The sequence below is a fragment of the Lacerta agilis genome, chromosome 4 (genome assembly GCF_009819535.1).
Source record: "Lacerta agilis isolate rLacAgi1 chromosome 4, rLacAgi1.pri, whole genome shotgun sequence".
NCBI lineage: Eukaryota > Metazoa > Chordata > Lepidosauria > Squamata > Lacertidae > Lacerta > Lacerta agilis.
The window spans coordinates 23368291-23388266 of NC_046315.1; the positions used below are offsets into that span (position 1 = coordinate 23368291).

General features: G+C 42.7%; 1 protein-coding gene across 1 annotated transcript in view; it reads right to left on the reverse strand.

Moving 5' to 3' along the window:
* Positions 1-19976, reverse strand: part of ATP8A2 (ATPase phospholipid transporting 8A2) — a 318542-nt gene that overhangs the window by 94308 nt on the left and 204258 nt on the right. The window contains exons 30-33 of the mRNA XM_033146356.1: positions 18676-18754; positions 13988-14049; positions 13042-13098; positions 7633-7740 (exon numbers count right to left, since the gene is read on the reverse strand). Coding sequence (XP_033002247.1) covers positions 7633-7740; positions 13042-13098; positions 13988-14049; positions 18676-18754 — 306 coding nt within the window. The remainder of the gene's footprint in view (positions 1-7632; positions 7741-13041; positions 13099-13987; positions 14050-18675; positions 18755-19976) is intronic.

Genomic DNA, 19976 nt, shown 5'->3' on the forward strand with positions numbered 1-19976 from the left:
GTTGGTTGTCCTCGAATCTTCACACCACACTCGCCATCCTCTCCTCTCCTACGTGGCACACCCTTTGAAAACCACTGGGCTAGGCTATCATTTCTAAACAGGCTCTTTCTCATAAGAGTTTCCCTGAGCAGGCATGGAGAACCTGTGGCCCTCCAAGATGTTAGTGGATTTCAACTCCCTTAAGAGGGTGGCACTGTGGGTTAAACCACAGAGCCTAGGGCTTACTGATCAGAAGGTCGGCGGTTCGAATCCCAGCGACGGGGTGAGCTCCCGTTGCTCGGTCCCAGCTCCTGCCCACCTAGCAGTTTGAAAGCACAACAAAGTGCAAGTAGATAAATAGGTACCGCTCTGGCGGGAAGGTAAATGGCGTTTCCATGCGCTGCTCTGGTTTCGCCAGAAGCGGCTTTCTCATGCTGGCCAAATGACCCGGAAGATGTACGCCAGCTCTCTCGGCCAGTAATGTGAGATGAGCGCCGCAACCCCAGAGTCGGACACGACTGGACCTAATGGTCAGGGGTCCCTTTACCTTTACCTAAGCCCCAACCAGGATGGCCAATGGCCAGGAATTATGGGAAATTCAGTCCAACAACACCAGGAGAGCCACAGGTTCTCCACCCCTGCTTTAGGATATTTGTTGTTTTTTTAAAAAATAAATAAATTCTAAATTGTCCTTCAGCCAAACAGATCAAAAACAGCAACAAAAACACAGTAAAAACAAAGTCTATCATAAAACAATACAAACTAAAAGATAATAGCCTTTTCTTTTCTGTTTAAATCAGACTGAAAATAAATGTAATCCCTTCAGAATGCCTGGGAAAACCTGAATGTCTTAATCTGGCACCCAAAAGATGCCATGTTGATAATGATTATTTATTCAAGTCCTTACCTATCCTTAACCATAAGATTCCAGGGTTGGTTACAATAGTTTGAAAAAAACAACAACACTGCTATTATCAGTTTAAAACAAGAAACAGTCAAAGGAATAGGGTAGGCCCCAATCTGTCTGCCTGTCTATTTTGGAGTAAATATTTACATTTTTAGCTAGATGCGCCTCTGTGGGGAGGGAATTCTACAATTTAGGAGCTGCCACAGAGAAATCCCTTGAGGGTGGCAGAACTACCGAGAGGGTCCTCTCTGCCAGCCTTGGCACCTGAGAGGGTCTGTAGGGAAGGAGGTGGTCTTTTAGATATTTCAGTTAACACCACCACTTGAATCACGGATATTCCAAACCTGGGGCACCACAGCAGAAAAGACTCTTGTGATTAAAGCAGGTATATCACACATTTCAGCAATGGATAGCACTCTGAGGAGGTCCTCAGCTGAAAGTCTTAATATGCAGGCAGGATTATGCAAGGATTTGGGTATTGAGTCCCCAGTCGTTTAGCACAGGGATAGTCATCACAAATGCTGTGGACTGCAACTGTCATCTGCTCCAGCTATAGCACAGCCCATGGACAGAGATTATGGGAGTTGTAGTCCACAACATATGAAGGGCACCATCTTGGCTACTCCTGATTTAGGGCTTTAAAGATAACCACCAGAATCTACCCCAAGGTGTCTGCTTCCTGTCTTGCTTTTAAGACCTTTCTCCCTTGAATAGTACTACAGAATACGTCTAGTATAGGGAATGTTCTGTCTCTGAGGAAGAGAAGCCATTTTTCTTTCTCAGCTGTGGACTATCATGGGCTCAGTGCAGTTGGTTTTGTATATCGGTAATAGATTTTGCAAGAACCGTCTTGAAAGTTGATGCGGCTTTTATACATCCCACCTCCTCCATCTAATTTTTATGAGCCTCCTTTCAGAGGACTTGGATTTTAAAACCCTGCTTCACTTGCTGTGTAAAGTCCTGGGAGCCATATCCTGACATTTCAATGATGGAGTGGAATTCTTGAAAGGAATATGAACGCTCCAAGTGCTCTATATGTTTGGACAGAATACCTTTCTCCCCGATCGCTTCTTCATTCTTGATTAGATGATGAGCAGCCTTTTAACGTATCTGGTAATTTATTACCGATCTAGGAACACGGTGCTACAATACTGGGCTACATTAATGACCTCATTCAATCACACATAGTGTAATTCTTGTGGTTGGAATGAAAATAATATAAAATATTGCCTTAGCCCCAGTGAGGCTTTAATGCCATATCTCAAGACATCATTTGTTTCGGGAAATCCAATGAGTATTAAATTACATTTCTTAACTAGAAAAACATTTCGTTGAAATATTCACACAGAAACTCAATGCTATTAGCACTGTATTCTTTACTTTGGGACCTGGGTGTTGTGTTGGAGCAGATGTTTAACCACAATTGTGTCACAGATCCCCCCCCCCCAATGTAGCTGCAATAAAATTAGGGCTCAGCTCAAATTACTCACAGGTTTTCACAATTTTTTCCCCAACATTGTTGGGTAATGTCTCCCATATTTGGACAGTTTTTGAGGCTTCTGGATAAATGTTGGCACATTTAATTATTTATTTTTACCTTTTTTATTAAGGATTTTCTTGTTTTACAAAGGTATATGCAATGTCTCTCTTGTATTTTTCCATGCAGCATTTTTACACATCAGTTTTGTTTGTTGAGACATTAGGGAGAAAGGGGGGAGGTGGGTGGGATGGGGAAATGGGTGGGGCGGTGTGGCGATGTTTCTTCTTTACTTAATATATGTAGGGTTTGGTGTCAGCGTCGTTTGTGCAAGTTCTCTATTGTTAGCTTGTGCTCCTTTGATGGTGGGAGAGTTTGGGGTTGGCATAGGGTGTGGTTGTTCATTAGTGATTGGCTGTGGTGGTCTTTGGTTTCCTGTGTGAGTGGGGTGGGTGGGTGGGTGTTTTTGATCAGGCCAGCCATATTGATTTGTATGCTGTTGGGTAGATTTTTGTCATTGTTTTTTTGGGCTGCATGTGTAATGAAGGGGAACCATACCGAGGTGAAGTCGTCTTCTTCTGTTTGTCCCCATGTCTGTTTCAGCTTACTGGTTAGTTTTTCTAGTAGGGCTGTTTCCCATACTACTTGGTACCATTGGTCCATTTTTACTCCTGACAGGTCTCTCCAGTGTCTGGTTATGATGTTTCTGGCTGCCGAGAGTAGGTGGGTTATGAGTTCTTTGTGGTGTAAGTGGGCGTTGTTATCTTGGAAGATGTTTAGTAAGACCAATTCTGGGGTGATTTCTAGCACTTGCTTGGTTATCTTACATATTTCTCGTATGGTTGTTGTCCAGAATAGTTGGTCTTTGGAGCACTCCCACCACATGTGGAGGTATGTGCCTGGTGGAGGTGCACCCTCTCCAGCAGTTAGGTGAGGTTCCTTGGTGTATTAGTGCTAATTTTCTAGGCGTTAGATACCACCTGTGGGTTAGTTTCAGGACGAGTTCTTTTCTTTTCATTGATATGGATTTAAAGGTTTAGACCACATTCTAGTCCATTGGGCACATTCATTTATATTGTCCTGACTAGTTCTTCCCTGAACGGCCCTCAGGGACATCATCATCTAGTCAAAACTGATTGGATATGCAGCATTATGACTACATCCTGTTCACAACATGATCTCTAATTAGCTGGAATACCCCTTGCTACTGATTGAGGAAGCATTCTCAATTATCTGCATCTATCCTTTGAGATACACACCCACCCACCCATCCTCCAATGTCATTCTCTATATGATCTACCTCCACTGTTAAGAGGCAGTATTGCTGGAAATCCTGTGGAGAGAGCGCCATTGCACTTAGATCCTATTTGCAGACTTCCTACGGATCTGGTTGGCCACTGTGAGAATAAGATGCAGGACCTGATGAGCTTTGACTTGATCCAGCAAGGTTCTTCTTAGGTTCTTATGATCCATGATCCAAGAAAGAAGAAGCAACATCCACGGGAAACAACAGTACTGAATCGATGAGGGAAAGGTAAACATCTTCACAATTAAAAATGGGGGTTCAGTTATTCCTGCCCAGCAAAACAGCTTTGATTAACTTGAAATTAAAACTGTAGAATATTCAACAAAGATCTAAATAAAAGCAGGATTCCATCAGTTTCCTCATCCCTGTTTTAAAAGCTGACCTATTTGCATTATGAGCCTACCGTTCTTGGGCAGCAAAATATGCTTCATAGTTCTGCGTGGTGCTAATCAAATTTCAGCCTTATTTATGGAAATTCGAATTAGAACTGGTGATGCAAATAGCACAACGAAGCATAATGAAGATGCCGTGGAATGCCGTCTAAGGAATTTGTTTTTGTCTCTGTTTGTCATAAGCAGGCTGGCAGACCATGTCCTGTCAGCTGTCACTCTCGCTCCTCACCCTTGAAAGCTGTCCACAGCAATCAAGCTGTCCATGGCAATCTTTTGCAGCATCCCCTGTCTTATACCGCAACATAATGAAATATTTATTAGACCGCTACCAGATTATGGTGCTGGAGGAGACTCTTGAGAGTCCCATGGACTGCAAGAAGATCAAACCTATCCATTCTCAAGGAAATCGGCCCTGAGTACTCACTAGAAGGACAGATCCTGAAGTTGAGGCTCCAGTACTTTGGCCACCTCATGAGAAGAGAAGACTCCCTGGAAAAGACCCTGATGTTGGGAAAGATGGAGGGCACAAGGAAAAGGGGACGACAAAGGATGAGATGGTTGGACAGTATTCTCGAAGCTACTAACATGAGTTTGGCCAAACTGCGGGAGGCAGTGAAGGATAGGCGTGCCTGGCGTGCTCTGGTCCATGGGGTCACGAAGAGTCGGACACGACTGAACGACTGAACAACAACAACACCAGATTTGATAGAGAATGGCTGCAGAGTTTCTCTGGTTTATTAGATGGAATTACAGGATAAATAACCTTACAAAACTGTCTTTAGAGCACTTTTCTAATACACAGGAATGGTGTTTTTTTTTTAAAAAAATTAAAATTAATATGCTTGGTTCACTAGAACTGCTCTTCTCCCCAGCTGGTACTGATACAGAACTACTCTTCTCCCCAGCATATTTGGACAGGAGGTGTAGGAAACAGCCAGCTAGCGAATGTAAATGAAAGCTGCCTAACACCAAGGTCCAACCAGCTAGCTCTCCAAGTTCTTCCCAGCTCTACCTGGAGATGATGACTGGCAGCTAAAGTTTCAGCAAGGATTCTTTGTAAGTCTTACCTGGCAATGCTGGAAACTGAACCTGGACCTTCTGCATACAAAGCACCTGCTCTCCCACTGTTTTATAGGAACCCACAAATCTGCTTGCCAGAGATGTCGGGGGGGGGGGTTGCCACCTCCATCTGCTGAGCTGTGCAACAACTACACTAGCAGAAACCCACAGCGGAACAGATTGCAAAATCTACTGTGCAACAAAGTTAGCAGCGACTTGCTTATGCGTTTGCTTGCTGTCAACATCCTGCTAGCACAAAACATTTTGCCAATGGGACAAGAATACCACTAAGTGAACAATACACACACACACACACACACACACACACACACACACACATATGGCATTTCTTTAGATTTAAATGTTGTCCTGGTCCTATCTTGCTAGAATGACACATTTTTCATTTGGATTTACTCCATGTAGTATTTCACCTTTCATTTATTAAACACACATATACACATATATATCCCCAGAGTCTCCTATTTTTCACATTCCCATCAGACACTTGAGTGGTTTTGACAGGCTCATTATTCCCCACACACCCCCATCCCATTCTCCAAAGGTTGAAATCATGGCACCGAAGGGGAGAATTTCACCACCTGGAACTCAATACATGTCGAAGGAACAAATCCAAAACTTCACTAACATTTGAAAGGTAAGTACTCCCTTTTGGATATGGTCACCCAGTAATTTATCTTACAGATATATTTCCAGCCCCTTAGACAAGTCAGAGAAAAAGAATACCGGAAAAACTGGGTACTTAATCAGAAATGATACATAATGTGGCTTTAGTAAACATTTAGTTTGCAAATGGCATTCTGTAAAAGAAACCACCAAACAGGAAATCATATATGGAGAGGATCAGTGCTTTTTTTCCAGGGGGTCCTCAAGGGTACGCAGTAACGGCACCACTTTTTCTTTTGTTAAAAAGTGTGGCACTTACTGAAACAACTTCATGGTGAGTACCTATTTTTCTAAGGGGGGGGGGAGCACTGGAGAGGATTAATGTATGATCAAATCCTGATCACAGATGCATGCTCATAACTGGGAGAAATGCATGTGTCTGATGTTGAACGTATCGCCCAGGATTCCACCCACCAGAACCGCAATATCCTGCCTAGGTGAAATGCATTTTCAAAGGAGGCCTCAAATGAAAAAGAGCAGTGATGGCACCCAGCTTTGCCTTTTTGTACTTCCATTACCATTTGTTTCAGCAATATTTCTACTGTGGGTGCAACACTAGGGGTTTACACTAGGGGTGCAACATTTAATTTATCAATAAATTCGGATTATTGTTTAAAAACTTGCCAAACAACTAGATCAACACCCAGACTGATCAGGTAGCACAATTAAAATAATAATAAATACCAAGTACGTACTGCAAATTGCAGGTAGTGGACACCATCTTAGAAAAGTACAGTCATACCTCATGTTGCGTCTGCTTCAGGTTGTGTGTTTTCGTCTTGCATCCTACGGCAACCCGTAAGTACCGGAATGGGTTACTTCCGGGTTCCGCTGCTCGCACATGCGCAGAAGTGCTAAATCACGCTTTGCGCATGTGCAGAAGTGCTAAATCGCGCTGTGCGCATGCAAAGACGCAACGCTTCTGGATGTGAATGCTTCGAGTTGTGGACATGCCTCTGGGACGGATTATGTCTGCAACTGGAGGTTCCATTGTAGTTGCTCCTTCACTAACACGGAGGAAGGAGTGCCTCTTCTAAAACGTATTTTCTCCCTTCAAGACTACTGCTTCAGTCACAGTGAGATTAATGTGGGTATAATACATTAACCAGTCGATTAAAACTCATTTAATTGGACTAATATTTCTTTAACTAGCCACAGTCATAGTGATTACATCTGGTGCACTTTTGATTTGTACTGCATACCAATAGAACTAACCAGTGTGAAGGACAACAATGGTGTCTGTGGTTTATCCTGTGCATACTTTACTGGGAATAAGTCCCAGTGAATACCATGGATTTACTTCTGAGCAGACATGTTTAGGATTGTGCAATCAAGCCCTTTCACCCAGGGTGGAGTCCCACTGAATACCATGGATTTATTCCTGTGTATACGTGCATAGGATCATGATATTTTGCCTGTTCATCTAGGGTGGAGAAAAGTTTTTATTTCTTTCAAATGATATCACCTTAATAAAATATAATTTTTTTTCAAAAAAAACAGGGTGGAGAAAAGTTACGGCCTATTTTGATATGGATCAAAGCCTCAAATTTTAGATCTCATGTAATCAATTAATTTTTTTTTAAAGTACGTAACTTTGCACATCAAGGGTATTTATTGACAAAGTTCAAGTAACCTCCGAGCAGAGCAATCCCTTTGAAAGCAAAAACAAACCCGCAACCCAACAGCTTACTTAAATGTGGTTGATTTAATTGGGCGCTCTAAACTATCCACTTCTCAAAGCATATTTGCTCCTGAGAACACACAAACACACACACACACACACAAACACAAATGTGCTCTTTTGCCACTGTGGAACCCAAGGACTGACCTGTCCCAGCATGTCTGGTGCAATCGGAATGATGGGCCAGATGGTGGAGTAGACTCCGAAGAAGACCAGCCAGAGCAGCATGCTTCCCCAAACAGCAAAGTGACTGAACTGCAGGGAAAGAGAAACAAATCAAGACACACAGCACAGCCTCCTCTTGCCCCCACACTTGACTCTCAGGTATTATTTTACTTCCACCTAAGGCTTTTGTCAGTCTCACTCCGGGCTGTCTAACACGCTTTATTTTCAGCCAGCAGCAAGATTGATTAAACGGCTTGGAAGAGTCCTGTGTTGAAACCCTTTCTCTGCAAAATGCAGCACATTGCTATTCAAAGCTATCTTATCCCAGGCATTTAAAAACAAAACAAAGCCCTAAGCCAACCATGTTCTTAGCATGATGTTTCCCCTGTCTCCAAGAATCTAGCTCAGAGGGATAGGGTAGGAGGCAGCAGAGCTCGGCAAGGTAGGATTCACCCAGCCTCTAGTGGGAAAGGTGGCAGTAAGGTTCCCAAACATTTATGGGTCATTGCTCCCTTGGTTCCACAGCCTCATCCCCCAGTGCCTCCTATGAAAAGAATTATTCAGCATTATGCTTTGCATGACCCGCCAAGGACAACACAATAAAATACAAAACTGTGGCCATTAATTGCACATTTATTCAAAATCCAATCAAAACTTTATACAGTGGTACCTTGGTTTACGAACTTAATCCGTTCTGGAAGTCCGTTCTTAAACCAAAGCATTCTTAAAGCAAGGCGTGCTTTCCCATAGCTGTGGGGGACTCAATTTACAAATGGAACACACTCAACAGGAAGGGAAACATGTTCTTATTCCAAGGCAAAGTTCACAAACCAAAACACCTACTTTTGGGTTTGCAGCCAAGTTGTTCATAAACTAAGCTGTTCTTAAACCAAAGTACCACTGTAGTTTAATTAATGCAACGAGATTGATGAACTTGATCCAGTGATCCCAGCTTTTCAACGTCTGATACAAACATACACTTCCAGTGCCCTCTAGCCACCTCATTGACTCTTTGCACACACACACCCAGGCAATCTCACACCCCCGGGTGGTACCGCCTGCTTTGGGAACCACTGGGTTAAGTGCACTGGCAGAGCCAGCCTGGTGCTCCCAGCTGTGTGTGTGTGTACCACACTGACCTTGCTGGTGCATTACTGCTCCTCTTCTAACCCCTGCCACCACCCACTACCCCCCAGTAAGGAGCAGTGATAAGCTGACCATAGGTAAGGTGGGATATATAAATGCAATTTAGAAATGTAAATGCAATGAATTTACACTCAATCCAAACCAGTGTGCTTTGGAACATACCCAGAATTACACCTGGATTTCAGGGAAATATCTGTATTTTGAATATTTATAAAACTTCTCCCTCCCTCCCTCCCTCCCTCCCTCTCTCTCTCTCTCTCTCTCTCACTCTCTCTCTCTCTATATATATCTCTCACTCTGGCTTTTGTGTTAATCTTTGGAAATACAGAAAGCAATTTTTACACCACGTTTTTCTTTCCCTTTTCCATACTTTGGCTTTGGTGTTAATTTTTGGAATGGTAAAAAGCATTAAGCGGCAGAATGTTTGGTGTCTCTCCCCCTTAAAGTATGTTTGGAAGAATAATAGCAATGCTCGTTTTCATATTTTTTTTTTTAAAGTATTTTGAAAACAAGCGTTCTTCACTGAATGGACCACATGGGACCCACATCAAGCTTTGTTTATTTTTAAAGCCCTCGGACAGTTTCTGAGCTTTGAAAACAATCCCTCCCTGAAAACGGTTCCCAAAGTTTCTAACGATAGTAAACTAAATCAAAATCATCATCATGATTGAGGAGTAAAACTGCTAAAACATACAAAACCCCAATCACTATAAAAATTGACAATTAAGAAACCACACACATTTCTTTTAATTCTGGAAATTCCAGCAGTGTAATCCTATGTCTATGCAGTAGCAGAATCACAGTGTTGGGGGCAGGGGTGACCTCAAAGGTCATCTTATCCAGACCCTCCCAATGCAGGAAATTTGATATGAGTTAATTGAAGTTCAGACTGGCATCCACTGGCTGAGACACCAACAGTGGGCGGAGCCAGAGCTGATGACAGGCAGAATCAACTGCTTCCTTTAAGCAAGCAGGGACCACCCCCTCTCACAAGGAGGCATTAATCACATCCCTGGCCCAGCCACCTGTCCCCTCCCTACAAGTTGTTATCAGCCCAGAGGGGCAAGAGTCCAGAGCGCAAGTGGTCGTTGCCCTGACCAATCCAGGCAACTTGACCACACCCTCAAGCCTTACTAACTGAAAGTCATTTGATATAACAGGACTTGACTGCTCTGGATGTTTAACCACCCCCATCGTCTCCACCCCCATCGTTCAGCCCGGACACTGAGATCCAGCGCCGAGGGCCTTCTGGTGGTTCCCTCACTGTGAGAAGCGAGGTTACAGGGAACCAGGCAGAGGGCCTTCTCGGTGGTGGCGCCCTCCCAACAGATGTCAAGGAAATAAACAACTATCTGACTTTTAGAAGACATCTGAAGGCAGCCCTGTTTAGGGAACTTTTTAATGTTTGATGTTTTTTTAATATTTTGTCGGGAGGCGCACAGAGTGGTGGGGTATAATTTATTATTATTATTATTATTATTATTATTATTATTATTATTATTATTATTATTATTATTATCATCATAATCAAGATTCATCTGCTGTAACAGTGAACAGCCCGTTGGATGCAAGTGACTTTAGACTGCTTGGCAAACAAGTCACAGCAAGCTACCATAAAAAGCCACAAAAATGTTAAAAACAGGCACCAGCTAACCATTGGGGAAGGGTGTAGTCTTAATTGCCTGGAAAGGCCTGGCAGAATAGAAAGGTTTTTAACAGGTATTTAAAAGTTGGCACAGAAGGGGCCTGTTGGGACAGGCATGAATAGAAGGCAAGGAGACCCACAGGAGGTGGAGCTGAAGCCTTGGCCAATGACAGCCAGAGCCAACTAGGTGCAGCTTTGTCTCCATCCTCCTTCTGGCTGAGTTCTACAAGGGCAACACTGAAACTGAGGAGGAGGAGTTCCAGTTACAGGTAGGTAGCCATGTTGGTCTGCCGTAGTCAAAACAAAATAAAAAAATTCCTTCCAGTAGCACCTTAGACACCAACTAATTTTGTTCTTGGTATGAGCTTTCGTGTGCATGCACACTTCTTCAGATGCACTGAAACAGGAGTCACCAGACCCTTATATATAGTGAGAGAGTGGGGAGGGGTATTACTCAGAAGGGTGGTGGGAATGGGTGGTTGGCTGATAGGTGTGGTAAACCTGCAGACGACTGTTAACGACTGCAATTGGTCTTACAGGAAAAAACAAGGGGTGAGAAGGTTAAAGATAGCTTTGTCATGTACAATGAGATAAGAATCCAATGTCTCTATTCAGACCAGGTCTCTCCATGGTTTTAAGTTTGGTAATGTGTTGCAATTCAGCAACTTCTCTTTCCAGTCTATTTCTGAAATTCCTTTGTAGTAAGGCAGCTACTTTGAGATCTTGTATAGAATGTCCTGGGAGATTCAAGTGTTCTCCTACTGGTTTCTCTGTCTTGTGATTCCTGATGTCAGATTTATGTCCATTTATCCTTTGGCGTAGGGTTTGGCCTGTTTGTCCAATACAGAGAGCTGAGGAGGAGGAAGTGGACAGGTAGAGTCACATCCTGGGTGGTTGTAAGCAGGATGTGGAGGCTGACCAAGGGCAGGCTGAGGTTGGTGAGGCAGTGTCCCATTTGCCCTAATGTATCAGCCTCTGCGGCCCAGTAGCTTTTCATAGACTGCATAATGCGCCGTGGCAAATGGCGCTGTTTTGCTCCAGCGTAATAGCAAACAGTTCTGAACTTGCGTGCGTGTCGAAGAACATGCAAAAAACTGGAGACCTTTCTTCTCTGCTGCATTGAGCAACGGCTACTGTGCTCTCCCCCTCAAATTTTATTTATCCAAGCGTTTCATTTCCCTCTATCCTATCCTCTCATTCAGCAGCGAGAGTTTCTCACTCCTGAGACTAAGCCGAATGTAACCAATCCACCCGATGATGGAGGTGAGGCTTAAGTCGATGGCACGCTCTCAATACTTCTCAAGTGCTCGGAGGAAGTCTTTCCCAGAGTGAGTAAGCCACAGCTGAAACAATAAGGCTTGCCAGCGATGGTGTGTGAGAGACTGGGAAGTGGGCTTAGAAGAAAAGGCAACTTAAAAGAAAAAAAAAAAGCATGACGGCAGCACACCTACATATTAAGTTTTTAAAAAAGAAAAGGAAATTTAAATACTACTCAAAATTACTCTCTCTGTGTGTGTGTGTGTTTCAAAATGCTTCACCAGAGCCTTTTGGGGTTGAGTCCTGATAGCAGAAGGTCAGTAACTGTTGTATTTTCAGTCATGGGGAGTGGAATTAGATATGAGAAGCATCATGCTATTCAGCATTTAGTAAGAATTAAAAAGGCACCGTATACCTAAGTAATACGATTTGTATGCAAATAAACTTTTTGAAAGGGTGGGCTTAGGCTGGTTAAGCTATATTTGAAGGCAATGCACAAGGACCTATATGAAAGGTATTTCATTTTCCTTGAGGTTCGCCCTCCATTGTGGAAAGGGCAGGGAGCAATGCAGTTGTGCCACATACTTGCTATGCCACATCTTTCCCCCAAAATTCAATATGATAAATAACCCAGGAAAACACCTCACCCTCCTGGTTTCACACCTCCAGCTCAAATTCCTCTTCCACTCATAAGCACATACAAAAACACACCATCTACCACATTTTTATTTCCCTGTTATGGTATGCTGAAGGGAGTTAGGATGCTGCTAATTTCCGTAAGCGATCCCAAGTTATGAACAAATCAGCTGCATCGCCCTTCCGTGTCATCAGAGCAGAAAACCTGGGAAGTTTAGCATTCACCTAGGCATACACCAATATATCCTCCCCCCCCCCCCGTGGGGATGTGTTACATGTAATCTGTAGCGGCCAGTGTGGTGAGGCAGAGTGGTGAAGTTGCACTTCTGACACTGGTATTGCTGCAGCTCACTGCACAGGGCTAGGGAAGGGCAATGGACACGCTAAGGCTGTATGGACACACTGGAGGAGCCCAATCTGGCATTCCCACCTTGTTTGTCTGTTTGTTTGTCTGTGCACCGCTGTCCTTGCAGTAGTCTTTCGTAGACTGAATGTACTAGCATAATATACAGTGGCAAATAGCACTGCATTGTGCCACTGTAATAGGAAATCATTCTGATATTTTGTGTGTGTCAAAGAGTATGCAAACAATTGGAAGGCTTCCTTCTCTGATGTGCTACATAAGTATAATATATGCCTTCCTTTTCTTTGCCCAGTAATATTAGGAATAAGGGGAGAGTGCTGGTTGAAACATTTATAATACTTACTTTTGTCCATGCTGTGGTTTCTAAGCCAGCTTTCAGACAGACGGTCACCACAACATACTGCAGAGGTAGAGGGAGAGAGAAATGTTGGGGAAAAAACATTTAAGCCCAGCATGCATTTCCCATTCACACTTGCTTCGCCCTTTGTGGATTTTCAAAAAGAAAGCAATAGCTAAATCTAGTGAATGTCCACAAGCACATTACAGCTCAACAATGTAGGAACCAGGTGCCGTTTTACTTTTAAATGTTGCAGTGTGTTCAACACATTTCAGGAGTGCAGCAGGGAGGTTAAGGAAGCTGTTTTCGAAATGGTGTAATACATGTCCTGATGGGAATGCCTAGAGATCCTGGAAAAGTGCTGCCGTGTACAACTGGCATCATGGGAAATGCTCAGCACCAGTTCAGCCAAGTGGACAAAGTCAAATTCTTCACAAGATGGTAAGTCAAACAATGGGACTGTGCAAACATGCTGGCTCTGAGAGAGGAGCTCACATTTGATTTGCTCCTTCTGGGTCATTTTAGCTTAGTGCAGCATGGCAGCTAGGTCCAGGTTTGGCTTAGCATATCGTTTGAACCTGGGTATGTGGTTAAGGTTCATGCACCATATCATAAATCTGGGGAATTCACTCCCACAAGAGGTAGTGACGGCAACCAACTTGGATGGCTTCAAAAGAAGATTAGAAAAAATTCATAGAAGAGGAAGGCTATCAATGGCTACTAGCCACAATGGCTATGTTCTGCCTCCACTGTCAGAGGTGGTATATACTGGGGAATAGCAGTTCATGGGAAAGAAGAGAAGAAGAAGAGTTTGGATTTGATATCCCGCTTTATCACTACCCTAAGGAGTCTCAAAGCAGCTAACATTCTCCTTTCCCTTCCTCAGCACCAGAAGTTCAGCCACACGAACAAAGACCATGTGCAGTATTGTAGCTGAATTTTAGCAACTTACTGTATAAACTATATTTCCAACAAACAGGTAGTCTACACTCTGGCCGCTTGCAAATACCGCATCTGGAAAAAAGAAGAAGATAACAAATATTAAATATTTCATTTGCCCAAGGAGATATTCTTGTTTTAAAAAAGGCTATTTAAGATTTTCAAACGGTTTGAACAAAATTAAGTAAAATGCAACCGTGAGCAATTTTTAAAAATATCATCTCAATTCACAGAATATCTCAAAACTAAAGAGGCGATTGGGTTAAGAAGAGAAAAGAGAGCGGGCAAGCTAAAAAACAGATTAAAGGAAAGCTAAGGAAAAAACATTAAAAAGGTGTATGTAAACATGCCAGCTCACATTTAACTGGTGGTGCAGCCTGAACAACATCATTCCTTTCTGCAAAGGTAGTGAAAGGTAACCAAGCGACTGGGAAACATTCAGCATGAGCCTGAACGCACTTTTAACAGCCTGATGTGTCTTTGAAACACGTCTCCTGGATTTCTCTTTGTAGGGAGGATAAATTTTGCATACTGGGTTTCTCAAAGCTCTTTCAAAAACAGCGCATTGGAAGCAAATAGTGTAATGACTGTCTTAGCCAATGCTGAAGCTATTAAATGTCCACACACACCACCACCATTAGGAGTTGTTTGAGCAGAAGGGGGAATTCCTGCCAAGAACGAATAATCAAAATATCTTATAGGAGATGAAGAATTCCAGTTACCACATCATCTTCGTGCCACTGTGCTGCTATATGTGCTTTTATTTTAGATTCCCTTGAAGCGAGGGGATATTTTTTACCCCAAAGGTTACCAAAAGAGAGAGGAGAAGCAAAAATCCTCCCTTTGGTGCATACAGCTGCTATCTTAAGAAGCTATTGAAGGGTGTTAATGGCGAAAAAAGGACTGGGCATCTTATATTCCAACACCCTTTCTCCTGTCTGTAAGTACACAAAAAAGGTGAATACGTGTTAATTTAACATATGGAGGTGCCAAACTTGGCAATACTTCAAGTAGCCAAGTTTATTCGTGCTTAGTTCCTGCTGAGGAAAAAAGAAGGGCTTCTATGAAAAAAGGAACACATGGGAGCTGTAGGAATCCTCAAATTAATCCAAAAAGGCCTGTAACTCAGAAGGATTACACAACCATCTCGCTTCAACATGGCAGCCAGCGACACACGTCTGCCAAGGTGAGGCTGATCTAAAGCAGAAACCTAGAGCCACAATCTGCAAGTGATCGCTGCCTGAAAGAGGGAATTATGTCCTTGCTTGAATGAAATAATGACGACGACAAATTCATCATTAATTATCATTTTATCATGGTTATTATTACCGTTAATATGCTTTAAGTTTGCATTCTGCCGTTCGATCTAAAGGTTCTCAGGGTGGTCCACAGCAATTCATTAAAATTTATTAAAATGTCCAAATCAATACAAGGGCTGCAAACTTCAGACATAAACATCTCAAGAAATCCAGACAACTGAGCAGCAATCTGTCTCTTGTGCCAGCCAAAGCCATAAACCGGAGAAAATAAATGTGTTTTAATCTGCCACTTAAAAACAGATACTGTAGGGGACAACACTCATGACATGGTACTTTCAAGTCACCAGATGACAGACCCCAGCAGCTTCATATAGATATTAAAAAGCATCAGGGATTGAATGGTAGCCTTTGGGGCCCCACAGCAGAAAAGTGTTGTAGAGCAGAGAAGGCGTTTCCCAATGTCACTCTTTGTTATTGGTCCTGCAGTTCAGAGTGGAACCACCCTAAAGGTGCCTCTAGCTCCCAACCCACAGAGCTGATCCAGGAGGGTACATCTGTCAATATTGAATACTGCTGAGAACTAAAGAAGAACCAACAGGGTTGCATTCTCCTTGTCCCTCTCTTGATAGCAGCAGTAGTCAATTCGGGTGATCAAGGACATTTCCATGGCATATCTGGGCTGGGAGTGAGACTGAAATGAGTCTAGATAATCAGCTTCATCCAAACATGCTTGGAGCTCGCCACCAGCGTCTCAATCACCTTGCCCCCAAAAGTGACCCACCATTGCCTCCTTCAGGATGGTTGTGAACACCCCTTCCCTGAGAATTAGCTACTTCATGGTCACAGCATCAGTCTCCATCAGCTACATGGGTCTAGTGTTTTTAACTATTTATGTTCTAGGGCAGCAATGGAGAAACCTACTGCAGGGTGATATATCCATTCATTCACTCATTCATTCAATAAATACAGCAGGGGTGGGGAACCTGTGGCACTCCAGATATTGTTGGACTGCAGCTTTCAGCATCCTTAGTCAATGGCCATGGTGGCTGGGGCTGATGAGAGCCCAACAATTTCTGCATGGCCAGATTTTGCATTTTTGTATGTTATTTTCACCAGTATAGGCATATTTGAGGACACTTTACCCCACTATATGCATTTTTGTGCAGCTTGTTTGGCTTGAAAACTGCATCGCAAAATTCAGAGAAGTGCAAATTTCAAAAAAGTGGCTGTATTTTGGTTCTCCTTTGTTTCAGAAAGTGAGAGTTGGGTGGGTTTGCCTTTAGGTGCTAAATGAAACAACCCCCCCCCCAATCCCTGCTCATTACCAGCCTTCCTGGTAAGATATAATTGAACAATGTTGCTCATGCAATCCCATATATAGTGCGTAAGTTTTTAAATGCCATGAAGAAATCTGGTTAAGTCCAGGTACATTTGGAGAATTTCAATGTCAGAGATGCATCTCTGTGGATGATGTATTTCTTTTCATCTGAAGTTTTAAAAAGTGTTCCCTCAAACACAAAAAGGGATAAAAGATCTATATCCACCTCTCCCTGAATAGCAAAGCAGCCAGGGTTCTTCACTTGGTAATGTGCTGGTCTTTGAAACTATTTATTTATCGATTCCAATTTAAATCTTCAACACATCTCAAGACGGCATCCTAAAACCAGTAATATTCTAAATGGATCTAATAATTAAGTTCATGACTAGCATGAAAGCTGACTCTCAATATGGAAAGGGGAAAAACTGAAGTTTAGGAATATAGATAAATGCTTATATATACAGTGGTACCCTGTCTCCCTGCTTATTTATTGTCTCCCTGCTTATTTAACTTATCTGCAGAATTCATCATGCGAAAGGCTGGACTGGATGAATCCCAAACCGGAATTAAGATTGCCGGAAGAAATATCAACAACCTCAGATATGCTGATGACACAACCTTGATGGCAGAAAGTGAGGAGGAATTAAAGAACCTTTTAATGAGGGTGAAAGAGGAGAGCGCAAAATATGGTCTGAAGCTCAACATCAAAAAAACTAAGATCATGGCCACTGGTCCCATCACCTCCTGGCAAATAGAAGGGGAAGAAATGGAGGCAGTGAGAGATTTTACTTTCTTGGGTTTCATGATCACTGTAGATGGTGACAGCAGTCACAAAATTAAAAGACGCCTGCTTCTTGGGAGGAGAGCAATGACAAACCTAGACAGCATCTTAAAAAGCAGAGACATCACCTTGCCGACAAAGGTCCGTATAGTTAAAGCTATGGTTTTCCCAGTAGTAATGTATGGAAGTGAGAGCTGGACCATAAAGAAGACTGATCGCCGAAGAATTGATGCTTTTGAATTATGGTGCTGGAGGAGACTCTTGAGAGTCCCATGCACTGCAAAAAGATCAAACTTATCCATTCTTAAAGAAATCAGCCCTGAGTTCTCACTGGAAGGACAGATCCTGAAGTTGAGGCTCCAGTACTTTGGCCACCTCATGAGAAGAGAAAACTCCCTGGAAAAGACCCTGATGTTGGGAAAGATGGAGGGCACAAGGAGAAGGGGACAGAGGATGATATGGTTGGACAGTGCTCTTGAAGTGAGTAGCATGAGTTTGGCCAAACTGTGGGAGGCAGTGGAGGATAGGGGTGCCTGGCATGCTCTGGCCCATGGGTTCACGAAGAGTTGGACACGACTGAACGACTGAACGACTGAACAACAACAACAACAACAACAACAACAACAACAACTGTGGAACCTTGGTTTGCATACGTCTTGGTTTGCATACGTTTTGGATTACAAACACGTCGAACACGGAAATGCATGTTTTGGATTACAACCCCCATTTTTTTTGGATTATGAGCAAAAAAAAATTTGGAAGCCCCATTGGCGAAAGCACGCCTTGGGTTACAACCTGTTTTGTTTTACAAACAGACCTCCGGAAGGAATGATGGTTGTAAACCAAGGTACCACTATAATCATATAACTCTGGTTGCATTCAATTACACTGAGTTAACTGGTCATTTTTATGGAGACTTATTCAAAACAAGTACTTCCTATCACATTCCTCCTATCGACAGCCATTCACTCAATAAACTGAAGTAACATGCAGAAAGCCAGCACAAAGTGGAGTCTTCATAGGATTGGTCTACTACATATAAAGTCATTGTAATAATCACGTTAAAAGAGCAAAAGGTTGTGTGAATCAATATTAAATCAATGCAGCTGCATGTAAAGACCCCCTGAATCATACACTTACAATCTCTGGGGGTTGGGAAGTGCTATCTATCGAAGGCTGCATGCAAACAGGGTAGATTTGGAAGGTCACTGTTGATAAATGTCTGAGCTTAGAGGCTGGTGGTCTGTCTGCCATGATTAATTTCCTAACAACCTGTTGTGAACCGCAATCCCATTGGAGCTAGGCCAGAAAGGCTGACATTCAGGAAAGAACGAAGCACTTACCATGTTCCAGGGCTTTTAATGGAAACCAAAAGAGAATGATGGAGTGGATCAAAGCATTGATGCAGTGACCCCAGAACACCTAAGGAAACAAAACAAGAAAGTCAGGGGGGCTGACCAAACTCTCAAAGGCTGCTTAACTCCCTATCAAATGATTCATTACACACACACACACACAAAACATTAAATTTTATTTTAAAGGCTTTTTTTTAAAAAGCAATACTACTAAAGCTAGTATTAAAATTCAAAAATTGTCAATCCAAGTGGGGGTCCCATCTGCTATACAGTTTTCAAACGTAATCCATTCCGGAAGACCATTCAAGTTCCGAAACATTCGAAAACCGAGGCACAAAGTGCAGGCTGCAAATTCAATAGAGAAAATTGAAAAAAAGAAACAACTCAGCGGAAGCCATTCGACTTCCAAAGGGCGTTCAAAAACGGAAGCATTCAACTTCCAAGACATTTGAAAACTGAGGTACCACCATACATTTAAAGCATCACTATGCTACTTTAAACAGTCATGGCTTCCCCCACAGAATATTGGGAAGTGTTGCTTGTTAAGGGTATTTAGGGTTGTTAGGAAGCCCCTATTCCCCCCACAATTCCCAGAGTTCCCTGGGAAGAGGGGTTGTCAAATTACTTGTCTTTTAATGTTGTTGTTTTTTACTGCATGGAGACCCAGAGACTGCAGCCCATAACAGAACAGAGAAATGGGATATAGATGTAAGAAAACAAATAACAGTCATTTCTGGAGTTAAATTTCTTGGCAGAGGGGAAACATCATTGCAGGTATGTTTTCTCTCTTCTTTTCTATTATCCTTTCCCCACTTTAATATAGTAATGTGTTTGTATGTTACATTGGATTCTTGGTTTCTGCTGGTTTCTCCATATGGAAAGACCAAGGGAGTCTAAAAACTCAGGGCCAAAACTAGACCTTGACATTTTTTTGCACAAATGCAGTCTGTGTTCATGTTTTTATTATGCAAGTAGAAATTGTGGGAAACCCCAAACAGCCTCAGGGCTGGGCAATGAGAGGAAGGGGTGCTTAACTCTTTCTTACCTTGCCAGTCCTGTCAAAAAATGCCTCTTTGAAGCTGCTATTTGCATTTCAAGGGAAGCTCTCATTGTCTTCAATGGAGCATTCCCATGAAATGCAGAAAGGGATAGAGTCAAATCTCTTCTCCCCACCTCCTGTGGTCTGAGGCTGCTTAGGCTTCCCTGCCATTATTTACATAACTGTTATGTAAATAACACACACACACACACACACACTTTTTAAATAAAAACATTAATTGCTTTAAATT